Consider the following 23359-nt stretch of genomic DNA (forward strand, 5'->3'; position numbering starts at 1 on the left):
TGGTTGTGAACCAGATATCATGAATTAGATGGAGAAAATGTTTTTTTAAATTATTTTTATTCACTTTTTTTTTAATTTTTGAAAAAAAAAATGGAAGAGAAATTTAACCTTATCTCCTGTTGGTTGCCGTCATCACTAGTAGCCTTGAGCTCCTGACACCTGGCTGAGGACAGAGGGGATAAGATATTTGTTCAGTTAATGACTGTTAGCTGTAGGTAGAAAGAAAAGTGCTCAGTTACTACTATCACTTCTGCAGGTTAATCTTGCTCCCAGTGAATGTTTCTATTGAAGGTCTCATACCTTCCACCCTCTCTTACTTCTTTCTCTAGAAAGAAGAAGAATGTTTTAATAATTATTTTCATAGATATTATTTAGATGGCTTAGATTCTAAATTGCAAGGTTCTAACAAAGTGGGCCTTTATGGTGATTTTTACGCAGATTGTTTTCTAGATATCATGTCATACACACATTGTTTTTCTACATGCTGACAATGAGTCATGAACCTATACTCTTGCAATATTAAAGATAAGAAGGTGCTTAGAAATCAGTGTGTTCAACCTCTGTGTTTCTCAGTTGACAAATTGAAGTGAAAGAGACAAGCAGTTTGTCCAAGAATACTCAAGTAGTCAGTGACAGAACCAGGGCTGTTATTTTTAAAATGATATTTGATTATCAACGAGATTATATGGTAACCACTTGCAATTTGTAAACCGGGATGTGGGATTTGAAAGGCTATATTAATAGAAAATAATTACTAGAAATTAATAGGAATTTTTTAAGGCTCCAGGTAGATAAACTTCTTCAATTCACTGTTGAATTGCCCATTTTGTTCTCTCCTAAGAGTTTGCCTTTATGATAAAAATTGCACTTGGTCAGCATTCTAACCACCCATGGTTCCAGTATTAGAATTATGATTCTCCAGTGGGATGTGCAAGGCAAGAGACACGAGAATCACTGGAGGAAAAGTCTGTTTCTTTTGAACCACAGAAGATATTAGTAAAGAATGTGTGGTGCTCAAATAAACTCAGTGGAGTTAGAAGACAGTTGCGAGCTACTGCTAGAGAATTATGTGTTTTAATTGAGTAAAGGAATCTGATTTAGGAAATTAGAATAAAATATGAAGGTACATACAAATCAAAGCAACAGTATCATTTTTAAAATCTGAGCCGATACATAAGAATAGCAGCATGATTCCCCCACAACCGTTCCTTTCATTAGTAAAGAACATCAAATCATTTGTTCTGTTCTCTCTAGCCTAAGAACAATTTTCACTCAATTTCAATGTAAATAGGTTTGTACATTTCAGGGAAATGGATGTATGTGTTTCTTTCTTGGAGAGTAATTAAAGTATAAGATTTCTATAAATGTGCTCTAATATTCCAAATTGTGGTTGTATTTTACATTTATAAACAGTTGATGGCCCCTTTATGTAACTTCCTGAGAACTCTTTTGTTGTGAGTGTCTTGATTCACAGTAAATATATAAGCCAGTTATACTACGAGTGGTCTTGTAAATGAATAATTTATTATGGTAATGGCTTATATGGTAAAGAATCACAATATCTGGAAGGAGACTGCCAGGAAGGGTTTATAGAAGCACATTTTGTGATTTTTCAAATATATTTGCTAATGTTTGTAGTTGGAATTAGGGAATAAGTGTACGGTCCAGAGGATGGGGTGTGTATTGTCCAGCCATGCTGGCTGTCTATCATGCCAGCAATGTGCTGCTTGCTTCAGGGCTTAGTGTGTGTTGTTAGGCTGGTCTGAGACCCTTCACTCCTTCCTTTGAAAGACCTTGTCCCCTTCGGGTCTCTGTTGTTGCAACACCTTTCCTAGCTATCGAAACTAAAATATTTTCCCTTGTTATTTTCTGCTAGTAGTATTTTTCTTTTATAGCAGTTTCTATAATTTAAAATGGTATGTCTGTTATTTGTTTATTCACATATTTAATGTCTTTTTGTTCACCTTTATTTAACTAGTCTTAGCACTGTATCTGGCATATAGTAGATGTTCAATAAATATTTGGTCAAAGAATGCACAACATAAAGGAAACATAATTTTATATATGATAGGCACTTCCATGACCTTTTTATCTTTAAGTGCTAAAATCTTTTTGTTGTTTCATTTTTTTATTAGCTCCATTTATTATTTATGAGTTTCTGGCTCCTGTTGGAATACAGAGTAATATTCTTCTACATATTGGTGAAATTAATGAGGTGATGAATAAATTTGATATTTTCATTTTTCCAGTTAGTTTGAATTAGAAATAATAATAATTATGCCCATGAATTATGTGTAAGTGGGGGTTTGGTGGTTTTAGGGGTTTGTAGGATGTAGACACTTGCTACAGGTTCTGAAAATCATCAGAGTTAAGAAGAAGAAATCCTATTATATTGGGGAGTGAAGAGAAAGGCAGTTGTGCTTATATTTTCCTATTTACTTATTTTCTAGGTGAACAGTATGCACTTATTAAGATTTTATTTAAATAATCCAAATGGGGGGCTACAGAAGAGCATTATTGTTTCTTTCTGTCCTTTGTTAATGTCATTTTTCTAAGTGGCCACTGTCCTCAATGCTGGAGCATATATTCAGAAGAATTGCGCTGTATGTACATAGCACTTGCGTGTGGCATTTATAAATGCTTGTTGAGGGGCTCTGTGAATGAAAGAATGGCATGTTTCTTGCTATGGAGGAGTATACAGTTTAGTGGAAAGAGCAGACCTTTAGACAAATTTTGCTCTAGGGACAGAGAAGAGGGAACCACAAACTTCCCCATTTAAAAAAGGAGGAGAGTAGATGACATTTGATCTGGGTGTTGAGGTAGTATAGCGCATTACAAGGAGAGGAGTAGTAGATGCAAGGCCTGGAGGCATGAAAAGACTATATGTTTGAGAAATAGGGGAAATTTAGTGTATCTAGAGCAAGGAAAAATAAGAGAAAACGATGGGATATGAGATTGGGGCAATATTGTGAAGGGTTTGGCAAAGCTTACGGAGTTCTTATTTTATCCTCGAGATAAGTAAACACTGGACCTTTCATCTAGGGCATTAATATAAACAGATTTTGTTTTGCTTTTAGTTTTTAGAAATATATTTTTTTGGTAGTGGTCTGGAAGATGGGCTGGAAGAGAAAATCTGGAGGCAGGAAACCTTGGTTAGGAGACTAAGATACCCTGGATAAGAGGTGATGAGGACTTAAACTGATGTTGGCAAGGAAGATGGAGGGAAGAGGATGGATTATAGAGCACAGTTGACATTTGAGAGATATTTGTGTGCAAGGCACCTAGCTAAAGGGCTTGCTGATTCAGTAGATGACAGGTGGTGGGGAATGAGTAGAGACAGTCCAGTTTTGTAATCTGGGATAATCTTCCAAATGTAATTTCCTGTCTCTTTAACCTCTAGCACTTACCGCAAAGTCTTCTGGGGGATGGACATGCTTAAAGTTCTGACTCGGGCAGGGCAAAGGCAATATATTTAACCTAAACATTTGTACTCCTGTAAAATCCTGAAAAAGAAAACATCTTTTGGATAGTATTAGGTGCTCAGTAAAAGTTTATTGCATGCGAATGAGTTTTCTTTTCTTTATCTTTCATTCTATCTTTCCCTAATTTATTGTTTCATTTTTTTCTCTGATTTTATCCTTGTTTTCTGACACTGTTTCTGTTTTGTTTTTGTTTTCCCCCTAGAAGAGTACTTTGATTAAAATGTATCACATGTAAAAAGGAATGGCATGTCTCTGTACAATGTTGCTTCAGGTTATAATTTTTCTTTCTATGAATACAGTACTTTGAAAGGATACTCTTTCTAAAGAGAGAGTTTAAAACTAAAATCTGTAGGTTTACTTAAAGTTACTTTAGAGTGTTATGTATTTGCCAGATGTTAAGGCATCGAAAATAGGGTTGACTAAATTTCAGAATTTCATAAATGAAAACATTTATTTCAACAAATTTAGAAAATAAACTCAGTTTTATTAGGATATATTAATTTGTTGTAACAAAATTAGTTTTTCCCCAAATGTCAGATAATGCTTAGTGTTCTGTGTTACCAAAGTGAATTCCCAAAGGTAAGGAATGATTTGTGAGCACCACGGGGCTTGACTGTGCTGAAATTATGACCCTGTTGTTACTTCTGATTTATGATTGGGAGAGTCTTCTCTCACTGTGCTCATTCCAGTGTCTTAGTGGGGGAAAAAACCCAAACTGGTGATGACATTTTACTATGATTATTTTCCCTATGTTTGGAACTAAACCATCAAGATGACATTTTTGAAATACCTACCTGCACTTAAGGCTGATGAGCCCTAGATGAAGTTGTCATCATGGAATTCTGCAGTTCAAATTCATATGACTGCAGGTCTTCACCAACAATATAATGAAAAGAACAGGTTATTTATGTCACTAAACACTATAATAAAATAGTGAAAGAGAATATTTGTAGTATAGCAGTTTACTTTAGAGCAATAGTTTCAAATTGGTTTGATTATCAGGATCACCTGGAAAGCCCTTTCCAGAGACTGTTTCTGGGATCCACTCCCTAGAAGGTTTTGGTGCAGTGCGGCAGGGGTGGGCCCCTGGAGGACATGTAGTTGTTGTATCTGAGAAGCAATAGTTAGGACAGTTTGCAGGACAGACTATTCTAGGAGATTCTTAAGAGACAGAATTTAGCTTCTGAGTGGAGTTAAGGAGTGAAGATATGAACATCCAGTCATTCAAGAAGGTATAGGCTTTTTAAAAAAATTAAATATACCTTCTTAAAGCAAATATGTAAAAAAGCCAACTTTTTTATGTTGGTATATATCTGGGTGTTATATATTATTTTCAGTACTATCCCGTGTTTAAAGTTGTTTATAAAATGTAGGGGCATGTGAAACTGTTGCCCTCTGAACTTTCACCTTCTTTCTTAAGAGATCACAGATTTTGTTCAAATGTCCAAAATCAGGGGGAAAAGATCCTGATTAGTCTCAGCCAATCACAGTCATTCTATTCCTCTTGCAAGTAAGTGATAAGCTTTGGGGTCAGCATGTGACCCAGTACTGACCAGTGAGATATGAGAGGACATCTCCTGGAGGGTTTCTGGGAATGGATTTTTGAATATTTTTTTTTTAAAAAAGACATTAAGTTGGACAGAGTGGAACGGTGCCTGTAATCCCCAGCTACTCTGGAGGGGCAGGGAGGATTGCCTGAGCCCAGGAGTTTGTGGCTGAAGTGAGCTATGATATTGCCACCGCACTCCAGCCTGGGCAACAGAGCAAGACCTCATCTCTTAAAAAAATAAAAAGACATTAAGACAGAGTACCCTCTTTTTTCAAGGGTTGACATCATTCCTGGATGAAATGCTTGGAAATGCATCACGAAGTCTTGTAACTAGGAGGGGAACAGTCACAGTCAGATGGGAAAGTTAAACACGCTGGAGATGACTATAAAAATATAGCACCTTTGTCTTGAATGGCATTAAGCTGTGAAATTAATAATACCAGAGCTGCCCTATCTTTGAATTTCTTATTATGCAAGATGATAAATACTTTTGAGCTCTATGAGGGCAAGGACTTTGTAACATCCCTCATTCCTAGAATGGTGCCTGACACCATAGTATATAATAACAAGTATTTTATGACTTATTTAAGTCAGTTTGTGGCCAAAGTTACCTTGACAGGTTTAGTGAGTTTTAGTGGCTAAATTAGGCAAAGAAATGTTTTTGTAAATGGTTGCAATCATGTTAATCTTTAAAAGTGGTTAATGAGTTTGTTTCTCTGTTTAGCCATTTGCTGATGCTTATGTTTGGAGTAACATTTTATTCCCACAAAGGATGAAGTTGTCTTTGTATTTTGATGAAGGCAAGAAGCTGAAATTCACATTCTTTAAATCAGGTCCCCCAAAAATGAAAGCATCTCTATATGGGGGACAGGATTTTAATCTCAGGAGGAGACAAGATGAGAATAATGAGAAAATAGTGTCAGTTTTTCCTTAATCATTTACATATTGAAAAAATTTTATTGTATTTAAGCTATCTGTTGTTCACATGTAAAAAAGGATTTAAAATGCATATGTGCTAATTTCTTCTGCAGGTTTGAAAAACTTTACTGCATCATTTTTCTGAATTGTTGTTAGGTTATGTGGGATAAGCAACTTGTACATGATCTTTGCCAGGCGTTGGGCGGATAATTAGGACCATCCCAGTCTTTGAGTTAATTCTTAGAACTTTGCTTGCAGTCCTAAATTTTTAAATTATGTCAGAGAGAGCATCTTTTATAATAAGAACTGTTACTAGATCTAAAGCACAAAGGTTTCCTTGTCACAGGCCACATTTTAAGGGGATTTATGGAAGACTTCCTAGTAACAACTCACCAATGAACTTTCAGGGTTATAAGCACTATTAAAGCTTCTGAGGGGTCTCCTATCCAAGTACTAACCAGAGAGGCAATGATATAAAATGTAACCAAAATGTTTGTACTCTCACAATATCCTGAAATAAAAAAAATAATAAATAAATCTTCTGGGGGGATTCGTAATAATAGAATTTGCTTTTCTTTTGATTTACCTAGTATTAGCTACCAGAGATAAATTTACTTTTTAAGTGTTCAGTGAGCAATCTGTAGGTTCCTCTACCAAACTATCTCCCTGTCTCCTAAGTGGAACTTCATTCACATTTGCACTACCCTAGTCTCAAGGAGATACCAGTTTCACCTGTACATTAAGTTGGATTTGCTTTTATTACAAGGAGGAAAAAAAAAAAAACAAAACTTTTAGATCTATAATTTGGCTCTGATTTTTCCTAGGCTGTTTTCAAAAAGGTTACTTAGCTAGTATTTTTGATGCATTTCTCGACACATAGTATGATATCTGTAGCTGAATCTTTAATTCCCTTGTTACAACAGAGAGAATTTCTAGGATCCTTGCTACAGTTCCACCATTCTCATATTATGCTTTTACAGCAATTCCCTAGACTCATGAAGGTGAAGGATGAAGTTTATAATGGTATTGAATACCAAACTGTTGCTTGATTTATTCAGGAAGGTTGTTATGTGCTGGGATCAAGTGACAGCTTAAAAGCTAGTATAATTCATCATCATCAGCTAATTTTCACTGGGTGTCCACTGGGTGCTGAACATCATACAAGGCTCTTTGTCAGCATATATGTGCCTGATAAGGTTGATGGAATTCTAAGAATATGGGATCTTGGCCTTAAGGAACTTTATATGTAAGGCAAGTCAGCAAACGCCCAGTGTTGTCAAGCTGTGTACAAAACGTATGTAACTAAAAACACTTTATTTTTATGGAAAGTTCATGTCAGTAAATTTAGGTCCCACTCTTGTTAATATTTAGGTTATTAAGTATGGAATATTCTATTTCCTTAAGTACTAAGTTTGACAATTGATATCTATGACATTTCACTTTGACATTTCTTTTTTTTTGTAATTGTGAAGGTACATCCTTATTCTTTCAAATGCACGTTTTGGCTTGTGATTATCTTTTAAAAAATTTTAGAACAATTTTTGTTAAATCATGAATAAGTCAGAAATTCGTGTTATTTTTGAATACACGTTCTGTCGTGAAACCAATGCAACACAGACAGCTGTTTGGGAAGAATGTGGCTAATGAATGCACAGCACCTTGATGGTTTGAGACACTCCATTCTGCTGATTTTAATCCTGAAAAGAGCCATGTCTGCAACCTGAGACCCAGGTGGGTAATGTTGAGCTGAAAGCTGTAGTGGAAGGAAATCCAACTCAACATACTCGTGAATTAGTGGCAAGGTTTGATGTTACTATTCCAACAATATTGGATCATTTGAAACAAATCGGCAATGTAAACAAGCTGGATAGATGGGGAACGCGTGAATTAAAAGAGCATCAGAGATATCGCCTCGAAGTTTGCTTTTCTTTGTGTTCCTTTTGACAATCACAAGAGTTCGGCACAATGGTTGGATAAAGATGAAGCACCAAAACATAGTCCAAAACCGAATATTTATCCAAGAAATCTAATGGTGTGTGTTTGGTGGTCCAGCAGTTGTATTATCCACTGACACTTCATGAAACCTGTTTATTTGATTACAGCAGATGTCTGCTACAACCAGTTGGACAAAATGCTGAGGATGCTTGTGATTAAGCAGCCGAGATTGGTCAATAAAGATAGGCCAATCCTCTCACAAGACAATATGCTGCAAAAACAATGCTGCTCAAACTGCAGAAGCTGGAATTGGAAAATTCTCTGTCATCCACCATATTCACCATACCTTGCACTAACTTACTACTACTTCTTCGAGGCTTTAGACCACTTTTTACAAAGAAAAGTATTCAATTCTCTACAAGCTGTGGAAAACAAATTTCACGATTTCATCGCCACTCGTTCTCCAGGCTTCTTCCCTGCAAGTTACCATTAAGATGGCAAAACTGTGTCAATAGTTTAGGTGCATACTTTGATTAATTGTACTGCTTCTTGTTTGAGGTGTAATAAACTAGATTTTTGATTCAAAATTGGATATTTCATATGTAATGACTTAACAACTATACTACTACCAGAAGAAAGAGGCAATGTTGGGTAGACCAAGAGCAGGTTAGTCTACTATGTTCCTGATTTGGGCTGACCAGCACACATTTGTGCCTGTGTACACATGCAGATACTTTTTGTTCCTATACATATAATTTCACAATGTTTCTACTTAATGAGATCCAGTTATGCCTCATAGAAGCATATGTGTACTTGACCTTTCCCCATTGAGAGTCAAATTAAAGTCACATCTAAATGATGCATCTAGAGCTGGTGTCATATTGTTCCACAGTCCTGTAGGTGATGTTTATTCCTTCTCTGAAATGATTCATAAATCTGACCTGGATTAAATTTGGCTGTAGTTCCTTAGGACCCTGCAACTTATGACTTAAACACACCTGTAATCGTGAAGGAAGTCTGCAATGCCCACAATGTAAACTCTGAAGGACAGTACTGGTCTAGGGAATATACCATATTGCCCTAGTTAGAGCTGGTACAGAAAATAATATGGCCAGGAACTTTCATAAGCATTTTGTTGAATTTCTTCCCAGACCTTGGCCTGGCTTCCATGGCTAGCAGATCTGTTTGCTGTATGATTGTTTGCTAAGAAGGTTTTCCCTGTTTGGTGTCCTTCATAGCCATTTCTGAGAAGGGGTTCAGGGAGGATTCGCTTGGAGTGGCCTTAGCAGTTCTTTTCTTGTTGGTAACAAGGACGCAGATTCAGGGATTGCCTTAAGATGAAACAGTAACAAGCCTTTATTTTCTAGGCTAGGGATTTTTCCAGCAATATAATTTCTTTAACATTTTTGTTGCTTATCAATATTACCAGTATCTTTTTTTTTTTTTTTTGGCAATGGAGGAAGATTTCATTTTTTGGTAATTGGTACCAAAAGTGTGTCAAATAATGATCTTTGCCTCTGATCCATTGCCTTGCCCCTTTGTTTTTGAGTTCCCTGTCTCCCTTAGTTTCAGTCTAATGACTTCCTGTCACTAGCTCTACCTCTGTGGGTGGTGAGGCTCCACCAGGGTTGGAGCTCCTTCCCTAGGCTTTCCCCCTTGTGAATCAGTTATCTGAACTCCTCATGGGCAGTGAGTGGGGAGGCACTTGAGTGAGCCTGGAGTTTTAGGCTTCAGTGGTTCTTCTTTTTCCTTCCTAATATTTCCTATTCCATTTTCTAACACTTTAATCAGCACACCAAATTTAAATCATAACAAATAATTTAGCTGCTGAAATTCATCTAACATAGATGATGATCTGAATTATAGTGGTCTCAGATCACTGGCTACCATGACTGTTGCTTATGTATGTGCATCTTTGAATTGCACAAAGGCAAGTGGGGGCTGAACTCCAGCCCTTCCTCTGCTCACCAAGGCTTGCACTCCAGCAAGGATTTTATTTTGAAATTTGTTTATACAGAAGGGAGCACCCTTTTGAATTTATACAATAGCAAATTTATTTGCATGTTGCTGGTTATGGCTGTATTGCTTGCAAGTAAAAACTATTTATTTTAATAAAGCTATTCATGTTTTCTATTTGGTTTTAAATTCAACCAATAGAATGGAGTTTGTTGTTTTATTGTAGCAACTACTGAAGGCCATGAGAAGTCCAATATACCAATACATGAGCAGTTTTCTGCACAGGATCCTAAAGCTTCACTCTTAATATACACACTATCTGCATCCAAAAAACTGATGGTAGCATATAGCAACTAACTACTTTTCAGCTGTTTGATATTAACTGCTGATTTTTCAAGTTAGGATGGAGTGATCTCATTGCTCCCATTTTCCCCTTTATTTAGCTAGCTTCACATTTCAACAATCTGCTCCTGATGCAGGTGTTTTTTAGATCAGTTTTTGGTTTCAACCTTTTTGCCTTGTATCCTTGCCTTATGAGGGAGCCTGTATCACAGAGAGGAGACTATAGAGACCAAAGGCAGGACGGGGCCTGAGACCCATATCAGAAAATAGTTCTGCATCTATACAAGTGTGTCAATATGTCCATTAAATTGAAACCTGCATGCTTAAGACCACCTAAGGGAGGTCTTCTTACGTGCTTTGGGGTCTCTAATGCTTGTTTGTATCCTTACATGAATTGCAACTTTGGCCTTATATTATGCCAGCTATTGTACCCCATAGTTTCTAGCTAATTTATCTGGGTAACAAGCATTAGCAAAAAGCTCCACTTGGAGAGACTATAGTAGAGAGTTTTGTTCTTCTTTGGTTTACAGTCTGGGGACTTTGTAGTTATACATGCCAATCTTACGAAAAAATGCTGATTGTTTGCCTTAAAAATCTTTGTATTTGAATTTATTTTTCTATGAAGTTGTATTTTTTCTGAAAGAAAAAAGATAGTTTACATATTTATTTGAAAAATGTTTATTTGCAAAAAAGGTTATGGGTTGATTTATAGAACAAAAAACTAGTAACAGAATATAAAAAAGTAAAAGCCAAATAGTAAATCAGAAAGAAAGGGGGGGGGGATTATGTTGAGGAGAATAAGGAAAGGAAAAAATAAGGGTAAGGGACTGGGAAGTTAGGCCTTAGGGATCTGTCATTTTCTCTCATTTTGCAAGTGAAAGTCCTAAGGCCCGGTGGGGGTGAAGGAGTGGATTGAAGTAACTTTCTCAAGACCACAGAACTGGGAAATACTGACTTTAGAATTAAAATCCTGGATTGTCTTATTCAAAGCCTACAGGCTTCCCACCATTTTTTGTTGCCAGTATCTCATTGGAGGAAAACTGTACCAGTTACACACAAATTATACTGATATAAATGTGACCAACTCATCCCAGATTGCCTGGGACTGACCTGATTTTAAAACTAACACTTCCCTATCCCAAGATCCCCCTGAGTCCTGTGCAAACTGAGATGGTTGGTCACCCGACCTGATACCTCATAGCCATGGTAAGGATGAAAATTTAATGGAATTTTATATAATTGTCTTTGAATGGAAAAGTAAAGCTGGATGGATACCTTTTGTTACAAAACTACATGAAATCATTATTATTCTTCAATAAAAGTCAGATCTTGCATTGTAAAAATTGTCTATGTTCTAAGATGCACCACAGGCTGTGGATGTGGCAGCAATCTTTCTACTGCTAGTAAAAGATTATTTATATTAGTAACAGAACTTCACTTAAACATTTCTTTCTTGTGAAATTTGGTATACTTTGAGTCATTTGGGCTAGGGGCAGTTTATGTATATTATATGTATATTCACAATACATAGTTGTTAATAGGCATTGATAGACATTATTAATGTTTTATAAAGAGGCCCATCGTTAATTTTGTGGCTTGAATAGGATCAAAGTTAATTTCTTATATGACAGTAGGAGATGAGCATTCTAGGTCTGTGAGAGGCTCTGCATGCTGCTGCCATTCAGATTCTTAATGTTCGGCTTCTACAGTATCCCTTAAGATATTTCCCTTTGCTGTGGTCAAAGCTAACTTGCTGCCAAGTGCAAAACAGAAAGTATAGAGAGGGCACACCCAGGTCTTACGGCCCAGGCCCCAAAGTGGCAGAAATAATTTCTGCTGTCATCCCTTCAGAGAGAACATTGCCACATGGCTGAACCTAACCGCAGGGAAAAGCTAGGATATGGGATAAGCCTTGTGCCCAGAACAATGGGGAAAATGGATTTGGGGAACAGTCTCCCCCTCCAGGCATTATTTAAGTGTGTCTAAGTACTTTTCAAATGTTTTTATGAAATGCAGAAAAATTAATGCCTCTCCAAACAACTCCTAAAGTTTTATCATTTTGTTTTGGGTAATATTAGCTCCCATTGTCATCTGGTGATTTATTTGCATTTATTTAATTGTCTGCAACAATTAAAACTGAATTAATGTTAAAAATGCTATAAAATGTGATATAATCATAAAACAATCCTTTTTACCTTGGGAATTTCCAGTCATATAGTCACAGAATTTAATCAGGATCCTCAAATAAAGTAATGTTCCAAAAAATGTCAGAATTCCAAAATATATTTCAGTATGTTAAGTATATACATTCAATAAAATGAAGATGGAAAATATGATATGTGATGAAAGAGATAAATGAAAAATTTTGGAACGCCCTTGGAGGGGAACTAAGGAAACATACATAAAATTCTAGAAGCTTCTAGACTATGTGAATGTTAGGATATGACATCTACCCAAGGTCTACATATTGAGAAAGGCTTGGATCAAACAGCTGGTGAAAAGAGCTGGATATTAGCACATTTATTTTAATTGATTTTAGCCTAAATTAACATTGTATAGTAATAAAAAAGTGATGTTATTTTATCATATTAGTGCAAATTGAAGTAACTTTTTATGTTCCTTTTAAAGCTCTTATTGCATATAGATGAATATTTAATATATATCATATTTGATATATAATATTATATATATGTAATCTCTGTCATCTGTTATATGTGGGTATTTGTTCTATAGTGACCATGGAGTAGCATTATACTGGGTGCCCAGTAAAAGCTTTGTAACTATTTCTGGAGAAGTAATTTAGATTTACACCCAGTCATTTTCACCTCCATATTCTATATTGATCATATTGTTACCGGCAATTATAAATCATGAACATTTAATGATGACATTTTTATATGTACAACAACTTGCATTGTTTAAGATTCAAGTTCAGATCTTTAGTTTAAGTGGCATGAGAATTCCTTTGTAATTTTATTAAATCTGACTTGTGTAAAGACACCAATGACTGGAGATGATTTTCACATGCTAATAGATTATATGCAATAGCAAAATGTTGCTTTATATTGCTACTCCGGCAGCTGAAGTTTCAAGTATAGTTATTACCAGCTACAATATCACCCAGTTTTTTTCTTAAAAAATTACCAAAAGAAGTTCATGCTATTGACTCATTTACTCCCATATTTATTATTCCTATTGAAAATCACTAGACCTAATTCTATTGGTTTCCCTCCTGATTGAAAACATTTGAACCTAGGAAGCACAGTATTTCTTAAGACATTTGTAACTATTCATCATGGATATTAAAATTACAATCATGCTGCATTGTGTGAGCAATGATTTTTTTTTAAAAAAAATCTTTACACATATGGTAAGCGGGTGACCAATGCTATCCAGGTTTGAAGATGCTGAATGCTCTTATAACTGGTATTTGAAATTTTGATGTGTATTGCATTCGTTACTGAATATCAAGAATACGTTTTTTTGCTGGTATAGAGTAAATTTAAAATGGGGTCTTTTGTAGAAGCACCCATCCTGTTTAGAATGATATAACAGATGCTGAATGTTCACATATCAAACAAAATGCCAGCTTTCTGTAGAAAAGAGGTGTCAAAAAGTTTCTTTGTACCTTTAACGCATGTGATTATGTAGTACAAAATGCAGAGTTTGTAAAATTTCTTGAATATACAGGCAAAAAAATGAATAATTCAAAACAACTCATAAGTTCTACATTCTATTGTCCCTTTATAACGCAGGCAGAAGATAACAGTGCGCTCCCAATAGAGCTGAATTTGCACAAGTTACACCTCTGAAAATGCCAGATGGTCTATGGTCTACTTTTGAGAGCTGTCACATATGTAAAGATTTGAAAAAAGAAAGACAGCTGAATGAGAGCAGTGGATCATTAAAGGGAGAGCGAGGGTCCCTAGGCATCACTTGTGTTTTAAGAAGCATTGTGTCGTTTCCATATTACTGTGCCTTTTTTTTAAAGCCATACACAACTTTTACACAATAAGGAAAAGAAATCTGTTCAAAGCCAAGTAGTTGTGATTTAATCGGTCAGGCGTTTTTGTTCTTTATTTAAAAATAAAATCATATTTTCTTCTTGATTTTAATTGGAATTTTACCATAAGTTTTAAGTCATACTCATAAAAAGTTATCAACAAAGTTAAATTTGATATCTGTTGAGATAACTAATATATCTAGGGCTTATCCAGTTTTGTTTTGACTTACATATCACATGCATCTGGCAAAATTATTCAAATAAGAAATTGTTTTAATATCACAAAACTGGAGTTAAGAGATAATATTTTGTTATCTGACCATAATATAAACTATCATAAAAATAGTTGACAGTGAAATAAAAAATAATGTACTACTATGTATCTGCAACAGAAATAGATATCACTTTGAAGATTGAAATGTAGATAAATCATTAAGGATATGTTAGAATATCATTCCAGCTATACCTGGTATTCACATACAGTCAATTTTGATGATAAAAAAAAGGTCAAATCTGTTCATTTTAGAATTTGGTGGCAGGAGACAGTTGTCGTTTACCACCATTATTTTTATTTATTGAGAATATTTATTAAAAAGTAATTCTACATTTATTTTGGATTATGGAATATTACAGAATGTTTTTGATTGACAAGGAGTCTTCCTAGCATTGGTCAATGACATTTCAACTTAATCAAGCTCTCAGATTGCTTGAATTATTCTTTTAGAGAAAAAGTGGTACAAAACATTCCATTTATTTGGTGAGATTACTGGAAAGTGCTTTGAAAAGAACACCAAATTAGGTTTAACTGTCTTTTTGGCATCCTTTTAAATACATATGCATAACTATCTTTATGTTCAATAGCAGTCATTAGAATGTCATTCCAGTTGATACAAGAAGTTTCAGAAGCAGCAAATTAATCTCTAAATCAAACGATTGCGCACCCTTAAGAAGTAGATCTTCTTTTGCAGATGCTTTGATTGTAGATTTTGGTTATGAAAAGGGCATGTATAGCTGCTAAACAGATTTGTATCTTTTAGACATCTATCCCCCTTTGTTTATCACTTAAGAACTGAAAAACTGTAAGAAGATTTCAAATATTAGTTTTATAAATCAGATATTAATGTTAGTAGACTTTGTACGAAAACATGCTTTTGTTTAAGTAAAAACTATGAATATGTTCTTCTTCTTCAAATATGCACATTCACGAGTATATATTTTTATATATTAGGATGTTTTTCTTCATGGTACATATGTGAACAAGAATTGAAGTAAACAGTGGTGTGCTAAAGACTTACCCAAATACAAACTGTCATCTGTCAAAAATAAGAACCAAGTCGTATCTATTTCCCAGACTACAGATAATCAGTTTCTTTTAGACATTTATCAACTTTATGTATAACTGTTATGGCTTTGCATGCAATACTTTTTCTAAGAGGAAGAATCATACGTAATTTACATTTCATGATTGTTCATAATCATAAACAGAGAAACAACTAATGAAAGCAGTAGTTTTAGATTTTGAAATTCCAGGAAAGCATAGAATAGTAAAATTTTCACAATGAATGTTTTTTGTTGTTGCTGGGTTTTTTTTGTTGAAAAGCTATGATTTATAGCTTTGCTTAAGATCTACACAATGAAGATAAATTATGATGTTAGTAATAACCTCATTAATTAAACAAATGTACACTGATAACTTTTGGGGGGCATCAGAACTTTAAGCTGCCCAAAACCAGAATCCATCTTGGCTGATTTAAATATAAAATGACTTTATTATCAGCACATAGACTCTCCCAGAGTTATACAGCCAAGGATCATATCCATCCATTCAGTAGGGCTTCTCTGATGGAAACTACTGCTGCACCATTGGACCACTGTTTTACTAGGAAGTGGACTTCAGAAGCTGCCCCACACTGCCAAGACCGATAAATGCCTCTCCACTGCCTGTGGGCAGAGGCTCCACTTCCCTGGTGTGGCTGACACCTTGCATGTCACTTCTAAATGCAAGCCATAGTTCTGCTTGGCAGAACTTAGATCACATACCTGCCCTCTAGCTGCAGAGTAGTATAGGATGTAATAGGGGAATTTACCAAAATCTGTGAGTATGTTCAGAAATGCTGGGCATACAAATGATGAATATTCATCCTTCTTGTTTTAGGATTCATTTTCCAAAGAATCCTATTTGCTTGTCCTTCCTTATATCATGCTGTTAATATAGTCTCTTGCATTTTCACTTTAAAGCTAAAAAAGTTTTGCTTTTCATACATAGGCATTTAATGTATCTGGAGTTTATCTGTTTGAGGTATACATGCACATACATGTACACACACCTACATATTTGGGACTCTACTGTTCCATTGGTCTATATGTCTCTGCCTGTTCCAACACCATAGTGCTTTTGTTACTTTAATTTTATAGTAAGATTTCATACCTGGTAAGTCAAGTCCCAGAACCCTTTTTCTTCCTTAAAATTTCCCTGGTGGCTCTTAATTACTCTTCCATATACATGTTTGGACCAGTTTGTCAAGTTCCATAAACAAGCCTGTTAGAAATGTTATGAGAATTACATTAAATAATAAATTAGACAGATTTATAATATTAACCGAATTAACATATTTATACTTTCTCCATTTACTTGCATTTCTTCTATGCCCTTCAATAATGTTTTGTAATTTTTGCCATAAAAACTCTACCCATTTTTTCCTAGTTTAATTCCTAGATACTTGTAGGGTTTTTTTGTTTGTGGGCTTTTTTTTTCTTTTTTTGCTATTGTGAAGAATGTCAATTTTTCTTGTATATTTGTTATTTGGTTACTGTTTTCATATAGGAACATTGTTGATTTTTATGTGGTTGTGTCTAAATCTTGCTAAATTCTTAGTTTTTCAGAAATTATAGTCTCTTACTTTATCCCCAGACCATTCAAATCTGTGCACATCTCAAAAATTTTATTTATTCCTTTCCAGAATACAGACCTATCAAAATTTTGTCTTGTTTATTGCCTTCACCAGGACCTCCAGTTAATGTTGCATAAGTGGGGTGAAGGTGGGCATTCTTTGCTTCATTCTGGCACAAATGGGAATAATCCTAAAGTGCTGCTACTTAATTTTGGTAAATAAATTTTATAAGATCAAGCAAGTTCTCTTGTATTCCTAACTTTTCATAAATGATTAATTTTTAAAATCAAATTAAAGAATAAATATAGAGAAGAGTTTCTTCTCTGGGATTTAAAATGGAATTTAAAAAAACCCACTATATTTCTCTCCGTATTGTCCAGCTTTGAATATCTGAATTCATCATTCCTTTCCTTTTATTTCAAAAGATAACTGAGTAGTTTATTATCGGTAGTAATGACAAAACACTGTTTTGTCTATTGCACCCCAAAGAGTGCCCAGCATAGAAAACAATCAAGATTTGCTGAATGAGTGTTAAAATACCTTTTCAAATTTCTAACTTACATTTCCTTACCAAAACCAGTATTTTTCTGCTCTTTTCTTATATCCTTGTGTAAAGTTACTTCTGATGATCCCACTTCCATTTTCCCTGTTAGTAAGTATATGCTTTTTCTATGTCTGTGCTTGTATTTTTCTTTCTTTGTTGCCTCTTCGGTTTTAGCATCATGGTTAAAACCCTAAATCTCTGGTACTGAATGTATTTTCATTATTGTAAAATATTAATCTATTTTTCTTAACTGTATAAATTTTTTCTTTCTTTTTTAGCCCAACCTCAGCGTTTGCCTCTGCTTCAAACTTCAGCACAGGAACCCAGCGAGGAGGAAATAAGCAAGATAAAGAACGGCCACACAAGTCTGAGCAATGGAAATGGAATTCACCACGGGGCCAAACACGTATCCGCAGATAATCGCAAACTTTCAGCACCTGTTTCTCAAAAAATGCATAGAAAAATTCAGTCCAGCTTGTCTGTAAACAACGATATCAGTAAAAAGAGCAAAGTAAATGCTGTCTTTTCCCAAAAGACAAGCTCTTCACCTGAAGGTAAGTTTGAGACATATGCATATTTTATCTCACCAGATGTAAAATCATGTTCACTAGTAATTATTTGATCAAGCAAACATAATTGAAGAATCTTGCTTATCCTTCAGACAAACAGGAATTTTGGTAAAATGCAGCTTAACTTCCCCAAAGGAAAGCACAGGATAGAAAAGGAAGCATTAGCAGCTGACATCCTGCTTTTAGATTATCGTCTTCTAGAGTGAAGTCATTACTTTAAATAAACTGCTATACTTCTTTTTTTAATGCTACATTTAAAAATATGAATACAACATTTTAGTGGCATACATGAGTGTTGTGTGTGTGTATATTTTTATCTCTCCCTGATGCAATATGTTATTCTATAGATCAGAGATAAGATTACCTGCTTGTATTTTCGTCGTGCAAATCAGTTCTTAAATATGCAAAGCTCAGATGAGAAAAAGATTGGATAATTTTCTTGCTTTTGCCAGGGAATGGGCCAGGTTATTTCTATGGCTTGACTGGCCAGGATCTTCCAGCCACCACATTGCCGCTGCCTCATCCCATTCAGCCTGACTGTGGTCTGGCCGTTAGCGCCTCCTTTGCAGGCACTTGGCTGTGCTCTCTGACCCCTGGGGAACTAGTTATTACCTCTTCAGTTCTACCTCATCCTGCCCTTGGCCAGGTTAAAGTCAGGTTAAATGTGATGAACCTGAGAAAGTTTTTCTTTATCGTAAAACAAATCCACGTGATGACAATTAACCTACAGACTCCTTTTACATGGTTCATTGTATTATGTTAAAAAAAGAAAAATCTCCCCTCATATTTAAGGTTCCAAATTTTTCCCAGCATATCTATGATCCTCTGCTATTCCTCCTTTCCCTCCTTTTGCAGTTCTTGGGCATCTAAAACCTTGAATCTGATATATATATATTTATATATATATACACATCTCTGATATATATGACCCTTTGCCTTTACCCTTCTATTCCCTTTCCCTTCCCTTTCTATTTTTGCCATGAAATCTTAAATAAGAGAAATTCTATGGAATGCCTCTGTGACGTTGGCCATGCTTATTCATAGACATAAATTGAGTTGTAAATAGGAAATTGTATTGAGAGTTACCAGTAATGAGTGGGGGAAAGGATATTACATTTTGGCTACAGGTGTCTCAAACTCCACTGAGGTAAAGTGTTAGGTTGATCAAATGATATGATAATAAATGGTCTGCATAGTTCTAGGTCAGTGACACTACTTTCCAAACTAATTAGATTGAAAGGGACTTGATTGACACTTTAAAATGAGTTTGACATGTAAGCTGCATGGTCATCTCTGAAGCATAGGTAGGCTGTTAACTAAACTGGCTCTCCAAGGAGTTGGGAAGGCAATGCAATTTTCTTTAGAGGATCTTCACTTCTAGGTGATTGGGTGAAATAATTGAATGCAATTGAAATCTACTTGTTTTATACATTTGAATTTACTTATTATGTCCCTAACCTCTTATTTTCCATTTGGTATTTACTTATTTTAGTATTAAATAATGGTAACATTTACATATTAATCCAACTTGAAATAGCTTATGGAATTTTTATACAATTTTTCATTTTGTTTTTAATGCCATGTCTGAATGTATTTCTGATGTAAGAATGCAGCTTCGTAAGTAACAAATGAAGGAGGAGGAAAATCACCTGTCCATGAATGAAATACAGTTCTGCCCTTCCTCTTCCTCTCTCTGTCTCTGCCTCCTTCTCCCCTTCGTCCTTTCTCTTTCCCTTCTTCCTCTCCCCCTCTCATGTACACACCCACACTATGGCCTACCACAAAGATCTGGATAAGAGAAGTTCCTTGTTAATCTGCTTTTATCTCAAAATATGTTCCAGATTGGGTTGGGGACATAATGAGTATGAAGTACAAGTAAAAATGTCTAAACATATTGTACAAAGTCCTATCCATAACTTCACTGTTAAGGCTGCAGGATTTAGTCAATTGTAGATTCCTTTTATTGTAATTGCTGGAATCTAGATTAAAATTGCATTGTCCATATTTTTCTCAAAGTTAGGTATTGCCATAAATTTTATCACCATTTAAGGTTGTGCTCTAAAATTGTGTTCTTTCTTCTGACTTTCAGTTTTGAAGTTAAGTTTTTTCTCTGGCAATGTGCTATAATAAAAAACAAAACAAGAAAAACCCCCACCAAACCGATAGATGGAAAATTATAAGGAAGAACACTCTGAACTCTGCCGCCAGCTTGCTGGGGGACTTGGGTTTCTGTGGACCTCTTTTTTCTATGAAATGAAGAGTTTGGATTAAAACATTTTAAAAATTAAGTTCAGTGCTGAGAGTCTGTGATTCTCCTTTTACAGCAAAGCTGCTTCACTCTCAGGACAGGTCTCTTGCTCTACAAAATATGTGATTCCTTGTTGAGTAGAGACCTAAAACCTGCTGCACAGAAAGGCAGTGGCAGAAACAGTTTTGGTGAACAGACATTGCACCTGAATTTCAGGAGGCCTAGATGTCAGAACAGTAGGCCTCGAACAGGCTTGACTTGCTGTGCAAATAAAAATGTTTAGAAATTATTTTTACAAAAGCAGAAACAATGAGGAGGCAGGATTTAATAGCTAGGAGTCTTTGTCCATTTGTGCCGCTATAACAAAATACCTGAGACTGGACACTTGATAAAGAGTAGAAATTTATTTTCTCACAGTTCTGGAGACTGGCACGTCCCAAGATCAAGGTGCTGGCAGGTTCAGCTCTCTGCTTCCAAGATGGTGCCTTATGGCTTCATCCTTTGAAGGAGAGGAACGCTGTGTCCTCACATGGCAGAAAGCAGGTCAAGAGATCAAAAACTTCGTGAAGCCTCTTTTATTAGGGTCTTAATCTTATTCACGGGTGAGAAGCCCTCATGGCAGAATCACCTCTTAAAGGCTCCACCTCTTGGTACAATCACATTGCATGTTACGTTTCAATGCCTGAATTTGGGAGAGGTTATATTCAAACCACAGCACTAGGCTTTCTTTTCAGTTTACTGTTTACCATTTTTCAGAAGTCTTCATCATCTGTTCTACTGACAGCAAATGAGCAAACCAGTAGCAAAATAATATAAACCCCAAACTCAAAAGCAGCTAACCATGCCCATTTTGACAATGTGTGTTATTTCTGGGTAGTACACAGTCCTTGTGGTTGTGATTTTTGTATTACACATAAATAATATCAACAACGAGAGGGGCATTTTTCTGGTTCTGATGATGGAATTAAATATTTAACTATTTCATAGTGTTTGATTAAGAGTACTAGGGGCCTCTTTGCTCTTCCAGACCAAGTTTGGAAAACACTGCTAAGATGTGGACCATTGATTATATAGATAGCAGTAAGGACTGACCCAGCTATGTAATTGAGTCTGTGGGTTGGTAAGATGTTTTAATATGTCTTTATCAGTGGGTCACGTAAGGCCTGAAAGCAAAGGGGCCCACACTTCAGCAGACTCCTGAAGTGATTTATACGGTTAGAGTGGCTTCTGTGTGCTACCTGCTTCTCTTGCATAAACTCATGTAATGTATTATGTGCAATTATCTAAGAGTAAACTGAGGCACAGAGAAGTTAAGTGAAGCTGCTAAAGTCAACTGATGCATGATAAAATTGAGATTCAAACCCACATGTTCTGTTGCACAGAACCTCCTAACCTTCATGCTGTTTTGCCTTATTAAAGTTTTCTGAGAAAAACATAATTTACTGGCCATTTCAACATCACATTGGACGTTAATGGTGTTACAGCTGCAGGTCAGGCAGGGATCTTATTAGTATACATTTGCCTCCTTACCAAAATTTTACACACCAGCTCTCACATCTGTGTTCTCTGTTTGTTTCCCTTTTTCTACTAGATTGTAAATTCCTAAAAAGACAAGACTGAGTCTGAATGAATTTTTTTTTTTAATTTACAGTGGTGCCCAGCATAAAAGCTTCATAGAGTTTCTCATGAGCTAATGAGTGATATGACTCTTTATTCCAAACCATTTTATCTTACTCTTCCTTGAAACTAGCACTGGAAAATAAAATGGATGCTCATGTTCACTAAAACATGTTCTTTTAAAAAGTCCCATTTTTGCAACAGAGATAAAAAAAAAAAGCCATGTGGGAAAATGGTGCACATTTTATTTAAAGGTTATTAAATTAGTAGATTTCTACCTGTTTTGTATAATTAAATATTTCCATACATACTTTAATTTTCTGATTGTATCATTCAGGTGGAGAATTTTAAGACTAAATGTTTAAGATTCTTGACCTTTGAAATAATTATAGTATAATTTAGTATCATATAATATTCAAATTGCCAAGGGTTTTCATTATATTTGAAGACACTTTTCTTATCATAGGAGTGGTAAATCCTAATGTGTTTTAGGTGTGCCAGTTACAGCTATATATTTTTGTAAAAATTAAGTTTCAAGAAAAATATTTTTAAAGAGATTTTATACTTTTCAGGAATTTTGGATAGTTTATACTCCATATTTGATAGTCTAGATTTAGTATTTATAGAGAGAAATACATACCCAATTGTAGCATGTCATTGAATATAAATGCTGAACAATAAATGCCTTGTGTATATAGCAGTAACTAGGATCATGTCACTGTTACTCACATAGAGGCAGTGTGGTCTGCTGATTAGAGCACAGGCTCTAGAACTGGTCTGCTTGGAGTCAAATACTGGCTTTTTCACTGACCGAGGATGTGTCGTTGGGCAGGTTACTTAACCTCTTTGTGCCTCAGTGTCTTGTCTGTAAAATGGGGATATTATTAGTACCTACTTCATCGGATTATTATGAAGAAGAATTGAGTTGATACTGCTCAGTGCTTAGAACATGGGCTGGCCCAGATATAGTATTTGATAAGTGTCAGCTGCTGTTATGATCACCATTATTAAGAAGCACAGAGGGCTCAGGAATGTGAATTTCCTGGAAACGGCAATGTCTGCATGAGGACCTGAAAGATGAGGCAGAGTTAGGTTAGGGAGTTGAGAGTAGAGGGAGGCATTCAAGGCCGAAGGAGCTTTATGAATTAATGTATCTACTCAGAGAACCATAAACAGTTTGCTGCTTCCGAGAAGCTAAATTAGGAGAGATGAGACTAGCAGATAGGAAAGGACCAGTCCAGAGGCAGACTCGGATGCTGTGTTCTCCTGAAGCTATCGCCAAGATACATATGTTTTCTCTGAAGG

At 35.5% G+C, this 23359-nt stretch overlaps 1 protein-coding gene across 1 annotated transcript in view; it reads left to right on the forward strand.

The window, feature by feature from the left end:
- Window positions 1-23359, forward strand: part of MDFIC (MyoD family inhibitor domain containing) — an 88561-nt gene that overhangs the window by 40511 nt on the left and 24691 nt on the right. Inside the window, 1 exon segment of the mRNA XM_012736134.3 lies at window positions 17899-18174. Coding sequence (XP_012591588.3) covers window positions 17899-18174 — 276 coding nt within the window.

This window comes from Microcebus murinus, chromosome 9 (assembly GCF_040939455.1).
Source record: "Microcebus murinus isolate Inina chromosome 9, M.murinus_Inina_mat1.0, whole genome shotgun sequence".
NCBI classification, from domain to species: Eukaryota; Metazoa; Chordata; class Mammalia; order Primates; family Cheirogaleidae; genus Microcebus; species Microcebus murinus.